This window comes from Eutrigla gurnardus (genome assembly GCF_963514095.1).
Source record: "Eutrigla gurnardus genome assembly, chromosome: 8".
NCBI classification, from domain to species: Eukaryota; Metazoa; Chordata; class Actinopteri; order Perciformes; family Triglidae; genus Eutrigla; species Eutrigla gurnardus.
The window spans coordinates 26,105,902-26,121,991 of record NC_139922.1 but is presented as its reverse complement, the minus strand read 5'-3'; the positions used below and the strand labels follow the sequence as shown (position 1 = coordinate 26,121,991).

Below are 16,090 nucleotides of genomic sequence, written 5' to 3'. Positions count from 1 at the left end.
TATTCTTTTGCTCCGTTCAAATGTTGGTCATGATTTTTAAAGCGACCTGGTTTATTCATCGTAAGGACTCCTATTTCAGCCCATGAAAAAACTGCTGTATGATTTTTATGTGGCTCTGGAGGAGCTTTGTCATGTCTGAAAATATAACCCCGATGATGTCACGGTGATGTCATTATGGTCATTTTAACTCCGGCTTTATAACAGAAAGCCTGCGTCGCAGGTGTGGAGAGAAAGATGGGTGATCACCAGCCATTGAGGGTCGAATGGATAATGCTGTCCAGTTGAATTATGGGAATTGTAGGACAGTGTTTTGGGAGCTTAACCCTACCAGGGACTAAAACGTTGTTTTAGGCATCCGTAGAAATTATTATTATTCGGTTATTGATGTCAGTGTTGGCCGAGGAATAAATCCAGTATCTGTCGGGCTCTAGTTTGGATGGATTACCATGACATTTGGTATCCATAGTAACCCGAGGAAGAATCGCATTACCTTTTGCTCGATGTCCGTTTGTAGCTCCGTCATCGGGTGAAAATGCTAATTTGTCCAATATTTGTTTTATGGCCGAATACTCGACGGTGAGTGCTTTGTTTTCTATTTGAGCAGCGACTCACAGGATAACGGACCTTTTTTCACAGCACATCTTTGACATGTCATGGAAGGAGAAGCAGCAGGTATAATGATGAAATAAAACAAACATTTCCTGTAGGCGAGCCAGTTTCAGGGTCCTGGTGTTCTGCATGTTGGCACACTGGGGGACATTGTTATCTGCCAGCGTTTTGCTGTTATCACATGTCGTTGGCAGGTGAAATAATCAAGGGCCAACATGTCTATTGGGAAATATGCCCCAACAATGAATAAATAAATAACCAAACTGTATGTTTGGTGAGATCCAAGCATTGGAATTCCACACGGCCTGTATATGGTCATCAGGGTATTCTGGGAAATCTATCCCGACTGGGCGAGATCGACGGCTCAATCATGCGATGTGTGCCTCTCTTTGTTGTGAGGCGAGCTGGAGCGTGAACCCTTTATTTGACTGCAGTGAAAACGTTGTGTTTGAAGGCCTAAATGCCGACAAATATGGGTTCCAGCAAAATGTTTCGTTTGATAAAAAATGTTGTGAATTTAGAAAATTCTGACATCTCTTTGACTTTTGGACTTGAAAACTCTTTTAACGGGTTTATTGTAAATAGAAACAATACTACGCATCCACTAATGGAATCTAATTCTACAAATAGTAAAATAATAATAATATAATGTTATATGCAACTGTGCAGAAATACCAGCTCTAAACACAACAAATAAATAAAAAAGGTTGTGCAGCGTTCAAATGTTGATAAAGAATTTGAATGTTGTTTAATTGTACCCTGTTATATTGCTTTTTGTCCAGTGGAATTCTGGGATATGAACAGCCACTTGTTTGAGGTATATTCGTTTAACCTGTGGGTTTCTCGCCAATCACAACGTGCTGAAGGTTCATTGAAGTACACTTTATTTTCAGTTTGAGACAACAACAACAAATCAACATGCAAGTCTCCCTATCTCTACATAAATGTTATACAAATAATGATTCTTTAGTTACAAAATATATAAATATTTAAGACCATATGTACAGAACATTTACATTACTACATCCATTACTTGTATTAGGTTGATTACTATATATACATTTAACAGGTATTATTCTTTAATATACTCATAATTATTATTTGCATTGTTATTATTATTGTTAGCGTTATTATAATCATTATAATTCTTAATTGTCTAAGGGTAACTAAAAAAAAAAACGTAAAAAAGAAGAAAACAAAGCATGTTGCAGAAGAGAAAACGGGACCATACCTGACGTTACTGTGCCTGAATGGTTCGAGGACGCGGAGGCCGTCCGGCGCTCCGTCCTCGCTAAAGCATGAAGGCCGGCTATGTAGAGCACGAAGTTCAACAGACTATTTGTACAAGTGATAACGGGGCTAGCGAGCCAACACTATATTCCAGCAGCATTTGGATTCCACTGAGGTAAACAATGACATAGCTCGGAATCTAGCACGTAACTTTCAACTACCCCAACACGATTTTTCTGGTTTGTCCACATAGAATAAGTTTTACCGCCCGATGGGCCGAGCGGCGACGCTGGACAGTCCGATCGTTGCGCTGTAGACCACTTTAACTCCTTTTTTTTTCTGGAAACTTTAAAAAAGAAAGAAGAAGGAATTGTTCAAGCTCTCTCGTAACGATGGATTCACGCACAGACACGCACATACATGGTGTTATTTCTCCTGGAGCGCGGTAGATTTCCGCGGTGCTTCCTGGTATCGTTGTGAACATCTCTGTTGTGTAAGCCAGCTGAGCTTCCTCTTATGATTAGATCATCCTGTGTAGGTGTGCACAAACACAACCCGGTGTAGAGTTGTGTAAGCTCACAAGCACGAAAAAAAAAGAAAAAAAGGCCTTTTTCTCTCTTCAACCCGAACGCACAAACACTCTTCACTCTCGCTATCGACTGTCTCACTCTCACCTTCCCACTCTCTCTGTTCTACTTCTGTTGCTTTAACTGTCTCCTTACCTCTCTATCTCTCTCTCCCGTCTCTCTCTCTCCCCTCACCATCTCTTTGCGCCATTTCTAAGAAATGATGCAGTTTTTGCTCTTCCTCCTTTGGCGGCTGTGCATCTGGCCGTGAATCGGTCCGTGCAGAGGCCCGTGATGGGCCGCTATCCCAGAGGGGCTGTAGCGATGGCGTAGCTCCTCGTTGTTGATGTAGCAAAGCTGCACGGGCCGAGGGATCGACTCCCCCAGGAAGTAACCCTCGTCCCCCTCGGACTCTGACGAAGAGGAGCAGCTGGAGCACCAGGGGTCGGCGGCCTCCGTGTAGCCGTCGCCCCAGCACGGCCCGCCCAGCCCCACGGGTTGCCAGCCAGCGTTCTGCAGGGTGAGGTCGGAGGTGGTGCGGGGGCAGGGCCGCTGGGGCTGATGCCGGTGCCCGCCGGGCTCCAGGCCAAACAGCTCTCGGGCGCCGTTGCTGGCGGGGAAGCGGTCGTAGTCCTCCTGGACGCGGCGGTACGGCAGCTCCACCATTTGAGCGGGCCGGTCCGCCGCCAGGTGCAAGGCGTTGTCGGAGCGGGAGCGGCGAGAGCGTTTGTGGTGGCGGCCGCTGCGGTGTTGCCCGTTGCCGTGATGTCCGCGGTGGTGCTTGCGGCGTCTGGGCTGCGGCGGCTGCTGTTGCTGCGACGCGGGTTCCTGCCCGGTGATGCGCCGACGGGGCATTCGGTCGCTCATGGGAGCCATCCGCAGGTTCCCGCTGCTGCCCATCACCCCCACGCGGCCTTTGCCGTCGAAGCCCAGCGGCTGCGGGCCGTCCCAGTACTGCAGCGGGTATCCGACCCTCAGTGGGGCGTACATGTTGTTGTTGTAGGGGCGGGAGGAGGACAGCGACTCCGTGCTGTGGCACTGGACAGAGGAGCTCAGGGTGCCCATGGCGCTCTTTTCAGACACGTTCACACCCGAATCCTTACTCAGGTCTGGCATGGAGAACCTGGACAAATGCTCCTGGCGCTTAGTGACCCCATCCAGAGAGTTACCTGCTAAAATAATAAATCACATGTCACTTTTTCATAGAGTTTGGATATTATATCTCATTGTGTCATGCTGTAACTGTCACATCTCTGTACCTGTAGCATTGGACATGGTGAGGGAATCCATGGAGCCACGAGGAGTCTGTTCGAGGGGAGTGAGGGGCTCGTTGAAGCTCATGGCGTTGATGGGGTTCCTCCTGGTCAGCGGGGGTCTGCCGTCCCTCTGGAACCCATGCAGGCTGATGCTCCTCTTGTCGGAGAAGCCCTGGTTCTGGCTAGACATCTCATTGAAGCTCATCTGTGTGCGTAGCTTGTTGGGCCTGAACTCGTCCTGGCTGTGGTGGGTCCAGTTCTCGTTAAAGGAGTGGCCCCTCAGGGCAGCCATAGGGGTCCTCTTGGCGTTGCCTTGCTCCTTCCCCCAGGAGTCGGGCCTCTTCCCCGGGTTGGCGACAGCCGGAGCTGGAGGGTGAGCGTTTGTGTTGGGATTGTAGGCCTGCCTGGGATTACACTGAGCCAGCAGGTGTATGGGTGCTGGTGTGGGGGAGGGTTCCCGCTGGGGGCCCTCGTAGGCGGCGGGGACGTAAGGGTCATCCCGGCTCATCCACACCTGGTTAAGGCTTGGCGCGCGGCTCGGAGTGCGGCTGGGCGTGCGGTTGGGCGTCCTGCTCGGGGTCTGGCTCGATGAGACGCTTAAGCGGTCCATCTGAACGGCGAGGGGATCGATTTCAGCAGACAGGCGGTCGGGCATGGGCGGGGGGGCCGACTGGCGGGCCTCGCCACTCCGCCGATCCTGCTCAGCATTCCTGCGCTCCTTTTTGCCAATCTTGGTGCTGTGGCGGGACTCGCGGGAACGGGCGCTCTGGAAGGCCGAGTCTGATGAGTCGGACTCGTCTGGATCCTGATTGGTTAACATGAAAGAGATTAGTACAACTATTACGGTTCACTAATAGTGTAGGCACAGCTCTGGTTGCCCACCTGTCCAGAGCTGCAGGACCGCGAGCAGAAGATCTGCCCCTGCTTGGGCAGGAAGGGGCGGCCCAGCAGAGAGCGCTTACAGCGGGCGCAGCAGAAGCACTCCTCGGTGGCGTGCCAGTGCTGCCCGTCGTACGTCATCTGGCCTTGGTCGATGCCTGTTGGGTGGGATTTGGAAAAACAACCATTATTTTTTTTTCACAGACCTAGCACACCAGAAGCAAGTTAGTAAATACACAAGCAGTCGAGTGTTAACTGCTTAGAGATGGTAATGTGACTGCAGCTTTCTCTAATACTGTAAAAATGTTATTCTACAATGTCTGTGAGGCTAATGAACCCACAGTCTGGTTTTAGCCATTAGCCAGTAGGTTAAGCCTGATTTTGTCAGATAGGGGGTTTTCTTTTCCCTCGTAAAGGAAAACATTATTCTGTGCCTGTGCATTTATTAGATGGCACAAAAAACCATTTCAGCAGCCCCGCTCCCCAGCTAGGGGGGGAAGTAATCATCTTTCACAGCTCCCATCTGGCTACAACATGGGAGCCTCCTCTGAAACACACTTCCACTGTTACTGGAGCTTGGGATTATAATAACCATCCACATCTCACTGCACTGACTCCTCCTCTCCACAGCTGTGGCCCACAGAGCCAATAACACCCACATCGACACGGCGGCTTGGAGGTTTTCTGTGATGTTGGTGTGAGGGAGATAGAAAAACCCTTTGGTTGACAGTTGATGTATGTTTGAAGATTTAAAACACGTACCTATGTGTTCTCCGCATGCGTCGCAGTACTCCGCGTAAAGGGACTCGAAGCAGTTGCAGCAGTGAGGCCGTCCGTCCTTCATGATGTAGCGCTGGCCGCCGAGGGTGGTCGCGCACTCGTAGCAGCAGAAGTGCTTCATGTGCCAGTGCCGGCCCTCCGCCTCGGTGCATTCATCGGCAAATATGATCTGCGTGACCAAGACATTGATCAGCGCGGAGGTTCGGCTCCGACATTCAGAGGTTTTAATTTGATTTGACCTAGTTTTACACCGATTCCAAAGATAGCTTTTTTTTTATTGGGTGGTGATGATGTTTGGAGTACCTCAGGGCTCTATCCTTAGCTCATTATTGTTTTATAATAGTTTTGTGTTACAGCCGTCCCAGTAAACACGTGGATAACGTCAAACAAAAACAATTGATTAACATAAGAACGTAAAACGTGTAACTCAACACTCTGGGACACAAACACCGTTCTCCTGGTGGAAAGTCCTGTGTTTGACTCCTCCACTTTTTATACTACAGCATCACACTCCTGCAGCATTTTCTCTGAACATCACACCCACAACCACACACTTAAAGTTAACAAACCTTACCAGACGTTGTTGTTGTTATTATTATTAGTATTATTATCATCATCATCCTGCCAGGCCAGCTGGCCACACATTACTGATAGAAAACAAGCAGACTTTCTGAGACGTGGCGAGAATACTGAGACATCTTTTCTCTCCAGACCAGTTTCAGCCACATCCAAGTCTCTGAGTTATGAACCATTCAGCCATTTCCAACCCTGGAGGGCTCGAGGCCCAGACAGGCGTACCTCATCACAGGCACAGCAGCGGGGTTTCAGCCTCTCGGCGTGGTGCCGGCCACACAGGACCTTGCCATCCTGGTAGAAGTAGATGAGATCCACCAACAGCTCTTCACACATGCTGCAGACGAAGCAATGAGGGTGCCAGCACTTTCCATGACCCGCCCTCGCGGCGAAAACAACAATGTCCCCTCCGTTTATCTGACCGCCGCACTGTAGGAGAGGAGACGAGATGAGGAGGGAGGAGAGGAGACGAGGAGAGGGAAAGGAAGGAAGGAGAGGAGAGGGAAGGAGATGAGGAGAGGGAAAGGAAGGAAGGAGAGGAGAGGGAAGGAGACGAGGAGGGAGGAGAGGGAAAGGAAGGAAGGAAGGAGAGGAGACAAGGAGAGGGAAAGGAAGGAAGGAGAGGAAAGGGAAGGAGATGAGGAGAGAGGAGAGGAGAGGGAAAGGAAGGAGAGGAGAGGGAAGGAGACGAGGAGGGAGGAGAGGAGACGAGGAGGGAGGAGAGGGAAAGGAAGGAAGGAGAGGAGAGGGAAGGAGATGAGGAGAGAGGAGAGGAGACGAGGAGAGAGGAGAGAAGAGAGGGAAAGGAAGGAAGGAGAGAAGAGAAGGAAAGGAAGGAAGGAGAGGAGAGAAGAGAAGAAAAGGAAGGAAGGAGAGAAGAGAAGAAAAGGAAGGAAGGAGAGAAGAGAGGGAAGGAGATGAGAGAGGAGACGAGGAGAGAGGAGAGGGAAAGGAAGGAGAGGAGAGGGAGGAGACGAGGAGAAAGGAGAGGAGATGAGGAGAGAGGAGAGGGAAGGAGAGAGGAGGAATGATAAGGGAAGGAAAGGAGAGAAGAGAGGAAAGGGATAAAGCGGGCGATGAGGCAGAGACAAACAAAGACTATAAAGTGAGATATCAGAGTAAAGGTTACGAGGTGCTATTTGAACGATGATCTGTTCCAGATGCTTTCTCATTTAGTTTCATCTCTCTGATGAATCATCACACAGGAGCAGGAGAGCAACCTTTAGATAGAAAATGCAACATCTCCAGACAGGAAGTCTGTTGACATCTTCGGTGAGGGAAACGGCGGCTAAACAGGAAGTTGCTTTACCTTGTCACAGATGGCCCCAGTGATGGTGAGGGGGAAAGGACGGATGTTGCCTCTGCCCAAGTTGTCCTTCTTCCGCTGGTTGCTGAAGAGCTTCAGCTCTCGTTTCTCCTCCTCATCCAAGCCGTTACAATAACGCACCTGGACAACGCACTTCGTCATCAGTCGTCGTCGTAAACACGAGAATGCTTCAGAACGAATGAAAAGTTGTTGCGTTTTTTACCTCGTTGTCGTGTGGCGGCAACTGGTGAAGCAGTTGCTTGATGCGGTACTTCTCTCCAGGGCTGTTGATGTAGGGGACCTTATCTTCTGGCAGGGAGTTATAATACTGATGCACCTGAAACAAACCGCAGCACACACGTGGAGACGTTCAAATACTCAACTTGCATTCACATTTCCATGTTTGGCCACTAGGGGGACGTTGATGTGTTATTTCCAGATGTGTTTCTGGCCATGTGATGAAGTTCAGTATTCCCTTTAAGCTGCTTTTACTCTCCACTCATCCTGTAGCATCTATATCTGTCTCTCGAGCTGCTAAATGCTCCACCATGCTTGCTGCTAGCTTCGTCAGTCTGGAGGATTTGGTGCCACCTAGCGGCATGGTTGCAGATTGCAACTAGCTGCTCGCTTCCCAAGTTTGCGATGAACATGAGCGGATGAATGCAACACGGAGGTTTGGTTAGCTCACAGGCCATCCTTAACATCATAACTACTGTTTTATGAATATTAGTGATATTCCAGCTCTGCTAATAGATCCCTGAAAGGCTTTGAAGTGTTTCACTGAAACCAGCTGATTGTGTGAGTAAACCAAACCAGTTCATTTGTGGCTGGAAAATCAAAACAATGAGCTGGAAGACACATTTACGCATGCATACTTGTATGACTCATGATTAATATGAAAATATTAATTCCGGCCACTTTAGGTATGATGGAGCTGACTTACACAGAAGCCGAGGCATTATGCTGAGTTTAAGGTAGCCTCGTTAACATAATCTATAATAATCATGGTTCCATTCCCTCACGGTTCCAAACCCTCCTAAATGAATCACACATTATTTGGGGATGAATCATCACAGGTTTTCATGCCAACACAGTGTGTTTCTGCGTTGCCCTCGTCACCGTTGCCCTTGGAATGAATGTCTGGGATAGAAAGCATGGCACAATGAGTTGCTGCTGCAACCTTGAACAGCTGAGATTCTCCATGCCGGTGTTGCAATTAGAATTCGCAGTGCAGTAGTACTTGGTCACGGCGGTCTGAACCATCTTTTTTGGATTTGCATGTTAACGGGTGAAACAGAGTAGACATTGATTGGCGTCTGAGAAGTAAACACTCGAAGAAAGAAAAGCAATCTCGTCACCTGTCTCTGATTTTCAGGAAAAACAGCCGTCGACAAAAAAAAGGTTGACCTGTGTTCAGTGCGGTGTAAAGATCTGCCGAGGTTGTTGTGATTCAATTTGCATAATCAGTGAGGTGGAGAGGGAGAGTGTCTCCGTGCTGCTCGGATTCACCATAACCGCTTCTTTTGTTCTGGGGTTCTACGGTTCTGGGGTTCTACAGTTCTGGTTCTGGGGTTCTGAGGTTCTGGGGTTCTGGGGTTCTACAGTTCTGCGGTTCTTGTTCTACAGTTCTGAGGGTCTACAGTTCTGATTCTGGGGTTCTGGGGTTCTACAGTTCTGCGGTTCTTGTTCTACAGTCCTGAGGTTCTACAGTTCTGATTCTGGGGTTCTGGGGTTCTGGGGTTCTACAGTTCTGCGGTTCTTGTTCTACAGTTCTGGTTCTACAGTTCTACGGTTCTGGGGTTCTGGGGTTCTACAGTTCTGCGGTTCTGGTTCTACGGTTCTGAGGTTCTGGGGTTCTACAGTTCTGCGGTTCTGGTTCCACGGTTCTGAGGTTCTGGGGTTCTGGGGTTCTACAGTTCTCGGGTTCTGCGGTTCTGGTTCTACGGTTCTGAGGTTCTGGGATTCTACAGTTCTACAGATCTGGGGTTCTGGTTCTAAGGTTCTGGGGTTCTACAGTTCTGGGGTTCTGGGGTTCTACAGTTCTGGGGTTCTGCGGTTCTGGGGTTCTACAGTTCTGGTTCTGGGGTTCTGGGGTTCTACAGTTCAGCGGTTCTTGTTCTACAGTTCTGGTTCTACAGTTCTACGGTTCTTCGGTTCTGGGGTTCTACAGTTCTGCGGTTCTGGTTCTACGGTTCTGAGGTTCTGGGGTTCTACAGTTCTGCGGTTCTGATTCCACGGTTCTGAGGTTCTGAGGTTCTGGGGTTCTACAGTTCTGGGGTTCTGCGGTTCTGGTTCTACGGTTCTGGGGTTCTACAGTTCTGGGGTTCTGGTTCTACGGTTCTGGGGTTCTACAGTTCTGCGGTTCTGCGGTTCTGGTGTTCTTCGGTTCTGGGGTTCTGCGGTTCTGGGGTTCTGCGGTTCTGGGTTTCTATGGTTATGCGGTTCTGGGTTTCTATGGTTATGCGGTTCTGGGGTTCTACGGTTCTGGAGTTCTGGGGTTCTACAGTTCTGCGGCTCTGGGGTTCTGCGGTTCTGCTGTTCTGGGGTTCTACAGTTCTGCGGTTCTGAGGTTCTGCTGTTCTGGGTTTCTATGGTTATGCGGTTCTGGGGTTCTACGGTTTCTACGGTTCTGCGGTTCTGGGGTTCTTTTTTTTAGCTCAAATATGGGAAACCTATGCCAAGCTGGATCAAGTGATTGATTTCTCTATTAATATTTTTTTGGGGAAAAATGTTGCATTGCAATTCCCCGGACCCAAGGTCTTCATTATTGCTAGTTTTGTCCAACTTACTGTACAGGAAACGGTTGCTGCGTATCCTTGGAAAATGACTTGATGTTGATCGACTCATTGATTAATTGACCGACAGTTTCAGTTCTGTTTCAAATTACGAGAAGCTCTATTTCACCGAATCCTGCTTTCTCAAACTCTTAAAATAAATTGAATTAGCCCGTTTTTTGGAAAGGAAGAAGAGGGGAAAATTACATATTTATATATAATATAAGTATTATCGAGAAAACCTTCTGGAATTGGGTGCGAGGTGGTCGGCCGTACACCGTTCAGCCACAAATGAACCTTATTGTCACGGAAACTGTAGTTTGAGTTGTGACAGCTCAATGAACTACATGAAGTAAAGATTTTCTTTTTAAATGTGAGTCACGTTAACGGCAGTGTGCGGAGAGAAAAGCTGTGAAGTGGCTTAAAAATCATTGTGTTCACGTGCATTTAAAATAAATAAGAAGTAAAGCAACAGGCAGCTCCAATTGCCTGCAGCCCTTGGATGAGAGAGAATGCAGCCCTCTTTCAGCATCCTGTCAAGATGGCTGACTGGAGAAAATGACTGTTATCAGCCAGCCTGCCACCTAACAGAGCACGAGGAGCGCTGCCCTTACTAAATAAAGACTCAAGTTTATACCAATATAGACCGGCAGAACTGCCGAAATCTCGTTTCAGAAAAACGGCCAAAAACAACGGACAGAAATCGTGAGGAGATGTCTTCCTCTTGGATGTGCACAATTGATTACATTAGCTCGGCCATGCGTGCAATTAAAAGGCATTTAAACTGCAAATGAGTCCAGACAGGGAAGAGTGGAACCTGGATGCACAAACACATTGTATTTCCAATTAGATCCAAACATTCACAAATGACTTCCATTCCTCTGGGTTTAAGTTTGCAACACACACACACACACACACACACACACACACACACACACACACACACACACACACACACACACACACACACACACACACACACACACTCTACAATATGCAACAAAAAGAGGCTTAGCATCCCGGATTGATTAAATGGAGACATAATGGCGGGTTAACAGTTCTGAAGTGTCGTGTTCTTCTACTTGATGGTGATCAGGGAAAAGGCCTCTCACGTGCTCGAATATATAAGTGCCATATTAATATGCATAATATAAGTTGAGTTGGCTGAGACAATATTTGCTTAATTTGCTCGTTCTTCAGACAATTCAATCGGCCAATCAAATCAGTCCGTGGTTGTCATCCTGTCCGACTGTGAACTCGCTTCCTACGCAGTGTCAGCTTTAACACTGACAGCTGAAAAATGTCCTTACAGTTACTCATCCAAGAAACGCCTGACAGTCTCAGTAATTTGTGTGTCACCCCCCTCCTTTAACTCAAATAGACTAAAAACGCCATGAAGGGAATTTAACAAAAAAAAAAAAAACAATACTGATAGATTGTCTTCTTTCAGATCAGGGAATTTTCCATCTCAGGATTAAATGAAAATACAACAGATATTATGTCTTCCAAATAATTAAGCATGATATATGCATAAATAAGCATGAGCTAATCAAGTGCTGAGGAGCAACGGGAAATGTGTGTTGCTGTGACAAAGTTGTTGTTTTTTTATAAGCTACTTTTGAAAAATCTGTAATTTCACTTTACCTTCTGAACATTAATATAGCAGCAAACAACGTTTTGCTAAAGACACAGTGGAGTGACGTTCCCTCTGTGTGTGTTGTTATCTGAGCTTCTCCTACTTTGTTGACATAACCAGGCTTTTTCTCTTTTTACGCTGAGCACATCCAGCAGCTGCCTGTACAAAGTATGTGCTGTTCGATTGACTCATTGGGACGTACGACTTCATCGTAACATTGCGCCTTGAAATGTGATCCTCTTGCTCATATAAACGCTGAAGAGGGGATTGTGGGTCGGAGTAGCACAAAAGCATGCTGGCTTGCGTACAGCAAAATGGACATCCTGGTATTTTCGACGTTCATGTTTTGACATAATATGCATTGAGACTTTATCTTTTTAAGGCATACAAATTAGTATGGTAGGGCCCCGTAGCACCGTTAGCTGCGAGCTGCCGGCTCAGCCGTGCAAAGGCTCACGCCTTTAACAGTAGCATCATACTATTTGAACCTACTTCCTTTTGGTCAGGTACTTTTGCTTGAGTACACTATTCTAGTACTCTTATACCTCCTGATATAATAGCGTGTACCTGCTCAGGGCTGAGGCCTGGGGGGACCCAGGCATATTCCTCCAGGGCACATCCAGAGTCATCATCGGAGGTGGAGTTCCTCTGGAAGTCGTACATCAGCTTGGTGATGGTCTTCTCCATCTCCAGAGACATGGCTGTCACAACATGCTCCTCTGCACAAACCGCTTCAGTGGACACAGGATTTCCTGTTCCCCAAAAAACAGGAGGGAGCAAAGTGTTAGTGCTCTTCTTTTCGTATTTTCTGTGGAACCTGCAGAGTTAGATTCACCAGGGGCAAACATCCAGGAAAAATACACCAGTGGTCACATGTCTGTAAGATGCATTTAATGTACATCAATGTGTCTGTGAGGATGCATTGAACACATGGGGCTTTGAGCTAAATGCTAACGTCAGCATACCAGCTGACCATGCATCTTGGTTGGACGTGCTAGCATGCTGAGAAGCATTGGACACAGCTGAGCCTGATGAGAACGTGGTCGCAGGAGTTTAAAATTAAGATTAAGATGCATCCTCTGGGAACCACAAATATCTCTACAGCATTTGGTACTGATCCACTCTATATTTTACAGGATAAGTAAAAAAAAATCACCAAATAACAAAAGTAAAATGCAATGAATTGATCACCGTAAACCAGTAAATTAAATAAATAAACATATTCAATATTAAAACCTTAAAAACACACAAGACACTGTATAAAATCAGACTAAATAAAAAGCAACAATAATAAAAAAACATACAATAATAAAACGCTACATGAAAGACAAAAGAGTAGGATTTTAATTACTTTTTGTAATGATCAATTAAAATATTAAAATTAGGGGTTCACTTAAGATATTGGGATTCATCCTTAACCAAAACTTCAGTTGTGAACAATTTAAGTCTGGACCAAAGTGATGGACTGACCATCAGACCAGCTCTGTAAGATGACAGCACTTAATTATATTTTAAAAACAACAATACTGATAACTCAGCCCTTAAACATTGTTAATCAGCAGACGCCGCTGTATCTGCATTCACTGCTTTACATGAATGAATAGATTAGAGATCAATCCAATCTTCTCCTCCTTCTTCTCCTTTCTGTCTGAGTGGAGAACAGCTGCATGCATTAATGACACATGAATAATTAACAGGAGTAGGTATCGCCTCCGCTGCCAAAATATGAAAATGAAATGCAACTCGCTTTACAGGCAACTAGAATATTTAGCGAGCCGGGGACGAGAGCGAGAATGAGCTCTGTTTACATCTCATGGCTTGTTATTTTTGAAGGCTGATGAATGGAGAGATATTAGAGTCAATTAGTGTGAAGTGGAAGGAAACAAAACGCAGCATCGAAAAAGAGTCAGGAACTAATGTTGAGATTTAGAAAAAAAAAATCCATGATAATTATTGTAGTTGCTCAAGTTGTTTTAATATAATGAACGGCTGATCAATGTGGAGAGAAAACCTGAGACTTCACATGTGTCTGCAGGTGACGTGTCAAGGTCAAAAAGTGTGAAACGGGCCCTTTCTCGTCCAACGTGATGGCACGAGGCCGGGGTTCAGACCGCCACAGGTTCCCTGCAGAGCAGAAAAAAGAACAGCAGACTGAGCCCACGTCCAAACAGAGCCGGGTGCTGTTTATCTCTCCGAGATGGGTGCTGCTGATTTCTTTGTGGGAGAGATCACAGGTATGTAACCTTGAGCCTCCAGCCTGGCCCGAGGCTGTTATTCATTAGACCGGAGGCTGAGGGGGAGCCTGCAGCCCTGCAGCACTAGCTAGACATCAGCTCAGATGGGACTTGGGTTGGCGATATGAAGTCAGATCGTTGAGCTGCATTCTAGCATGAATTTTCACTTTACCCCCCATGTGGGTCACAGGGAAGCTAGCATTTGTTTGAAATGTTTTTATGGTGCTAATATGCCAGAATTAAAGGAAAGTGTCCCAGAGTTGCTTGAGAATATTGAACTGAGAATATATTGCAAATTTCTTGGCCAATTCTTTAAAAAGGTCTGAACTGCCGATTCTGATTTTCTTTCTAAGAACTACTGTTGACAGCAAGGCCTAATGTTATTCACCACCTTCTCAAAATAATTTCAACTGTCCTGAAGTCAGTGAGAACCGTCAAACATGATCCTTTTACCCGTCATCTGTAGTGGTTATTTGCATGAAATCACTCGGTTCAAATAATGAAGGGAATACCTGATTGCATTATTCTTGAAATAATTGCTTTGGTTAAATATCATATGATGCGTAGAACAAAATTTGGTCAAATGGTCGTCTCTGGAACAAGTTACCATCACACATCAGAAACTGCGACAACTACTCACTTTTTAAAAAAAATCTCAAACATTGGTTAAAAACAAATCAGACTTGTACCCATATAGCTTAAATACTGTTCTCAATCTGATGCCTGTTCCCAGGGGCTTTTGGTCTATTGTTCTGTAACTGGGTTAAAATTGTCTGTTTTATCTTGTCTGTCTGTGTCTGCTTCGCCTTGATATTGTCCGTCTGTGTTCTGTTTTGTAATTGTTCGTTGTATGATTTGTCGTTGCGAGGTTTTAAAGTCTTTTGTGTCTATTACCTAGGAACCTGCCTTGGGACTACGGCTGAAATTTAGCAGTTATGCTAAGTCCGGCGCATTTACACTGACGCTTAAGGCATCAATGTTGATGAATGTGCATTGTCCCAACTCAATAAATAAATAAATGAAAATGAAATGAAATGTATTCTTGTTGAGTAGAGCTTGAAAAGTCCTCCGTTAACGTTAGCTGTACAAATTGTATCTTGTAGGCTGGAAGCACTCCCGGCTTTTCTTCAGATACGGGGAAGTGTGAAAAGCTGGGAGGTAAGCAGCAAGAAGCTGCTTGGGTTCAGAGGCACGGCCGTTGTTCGTTGAGAAATGGTTTCAATCTGTATGAGCAAAAGCATTGTTGAGCTTTTTTCTATGCAATTAGATCATACACAAAATAAATGTGTGTATGTGGCAGCTTTGGAAGGCCCTTTTTTGTGGAGTAAGGTGAGTTTTTGATGGCGAGGGCCAAAAACTGAGATGATGAGGGCCGAACACAAAGATGGTGAGGGCCAAAAACGGAGATGGTGAGGGCCAAAAACCGAGATGGTGAGGGCCAAAAACTGAGATGGTAAGGGCCAAAAAGCGAGATGGTGAGGGCCAAAAAGCGAGATGGTGAGGGCCAAAAACCGAGATGGTGACCAAAATGCTGAACTCAGAATTAAAACTGTAGGCCACAAACCAATGGGTGATGTCACCATGACTACACTAAAAGTAAAGTAGCCGGTTGGTTGGTGTGTAATAAAACCTTCTAACCCTCTCACGTCTCTATCAGTAAAAACCATTGTGAAGATATTCATGTTAACGCTGTGGGATGGGGGGGGGGGGGGGGGGGGGGGGCGTGACGATGTAGTGACTCGTCTTTTACACCCAAACTTCTGATTGAACACTCAGCCGGTGCAGAAGGCCAAGATGAGTGTGTGACTTTTGACGTAACACACAGTCGCCAGGCTGATTAGTCATAACCCGATCCCTGTTCTTCCCCGGCAACAGAGAGAGAGAGAGGGAGAGAGAGAGAGGGGGGGGGGGGGGGAGAGAGAGAGAGAGAGAGAGAGAGAGAGAGAGAGAGAGAGAGGGAGAGAGAGAGAGGGGGGGGGGGGAGAGAGAGAGAGAGAGAGGGAGAGAGCTGTCATGTTTGTTTGGCCTTCCTGGATTGGCTCCACATTGACGTGTGTGAAGAAGACTGATGGTCTATTATTGTATATATCATCCTGTTTATTAGGAGTTGATTATTCCATTATTTTTTGAATAGTGAAAGTCGGACCGTCTCATTGCGTTAAAGACCAAATTTAAATAATTTAATTGAATGCACCAGATTAAAATATTTTTTCTTTGGCAGAATGTGAGAAAAAAAGCATTAAACTT

The 16,090-nt window shown here is 46.4% G+C and overlaps 1 protein-coding gene across 2 annotated transcripts in view; it reads right to left on the bottom strand.

The window, feature by feature from the left end:
* Positions 1 to 1,476: 1,476 nt before the first annotated feature.
* LOC311016646 (prickle-like protein 2) overlaps positions 1,477 to 16,090 on the bottom strand; it is a 38,298-nt gene continuing 23,684 nt past the window's right edge. The window contains exons 2-9 of one of the 2 annotated variants that reach the window (XM_084014490.1): positions 12,177 to 12,361; positions 7,423 to 7,536; positions 7,203 to 7,340; positions 6,119 to 6,322; positions 5,303 to 5,489; positions 4,544 to 4,698; positions 3,665 to 4,466; positions 1,477 to 3,577 (exon numbers count right to left, since the gene is read on the bottom strand). In XM_084014490.1, the coding sequence (XP_083870616.1) occupies positions 2,619 to 3,577; positions 3,665 to 4,466; positions 4,544 to 4,698; positions 5,303 to 5,489; positions 6,119 to 6,322; positions 7,203 to 7,340; positions 7,423 to 7,536; positions 12,177 to 12,308 (2,691 nt within the window). In that variant the 5' untranslated portion in view covers positions 12,309 to 12,361 and the 3' untranslated portion in view covers positions 1,477 to 2,618. The remainder of the gene's footprint in view (positions 3,578 to 3,664; positions 4,467 to 4,543; positions 4,699 to 5,302; positions 5,490 to 6,118; positions 6,323 to 7,202; positions 7,341 to 7,422; positions 7,537 to 12,176; positions 12,362 to 16,090) is intronic. The other variant, XM_084014491.1, reaches the window with a different exon arrangement.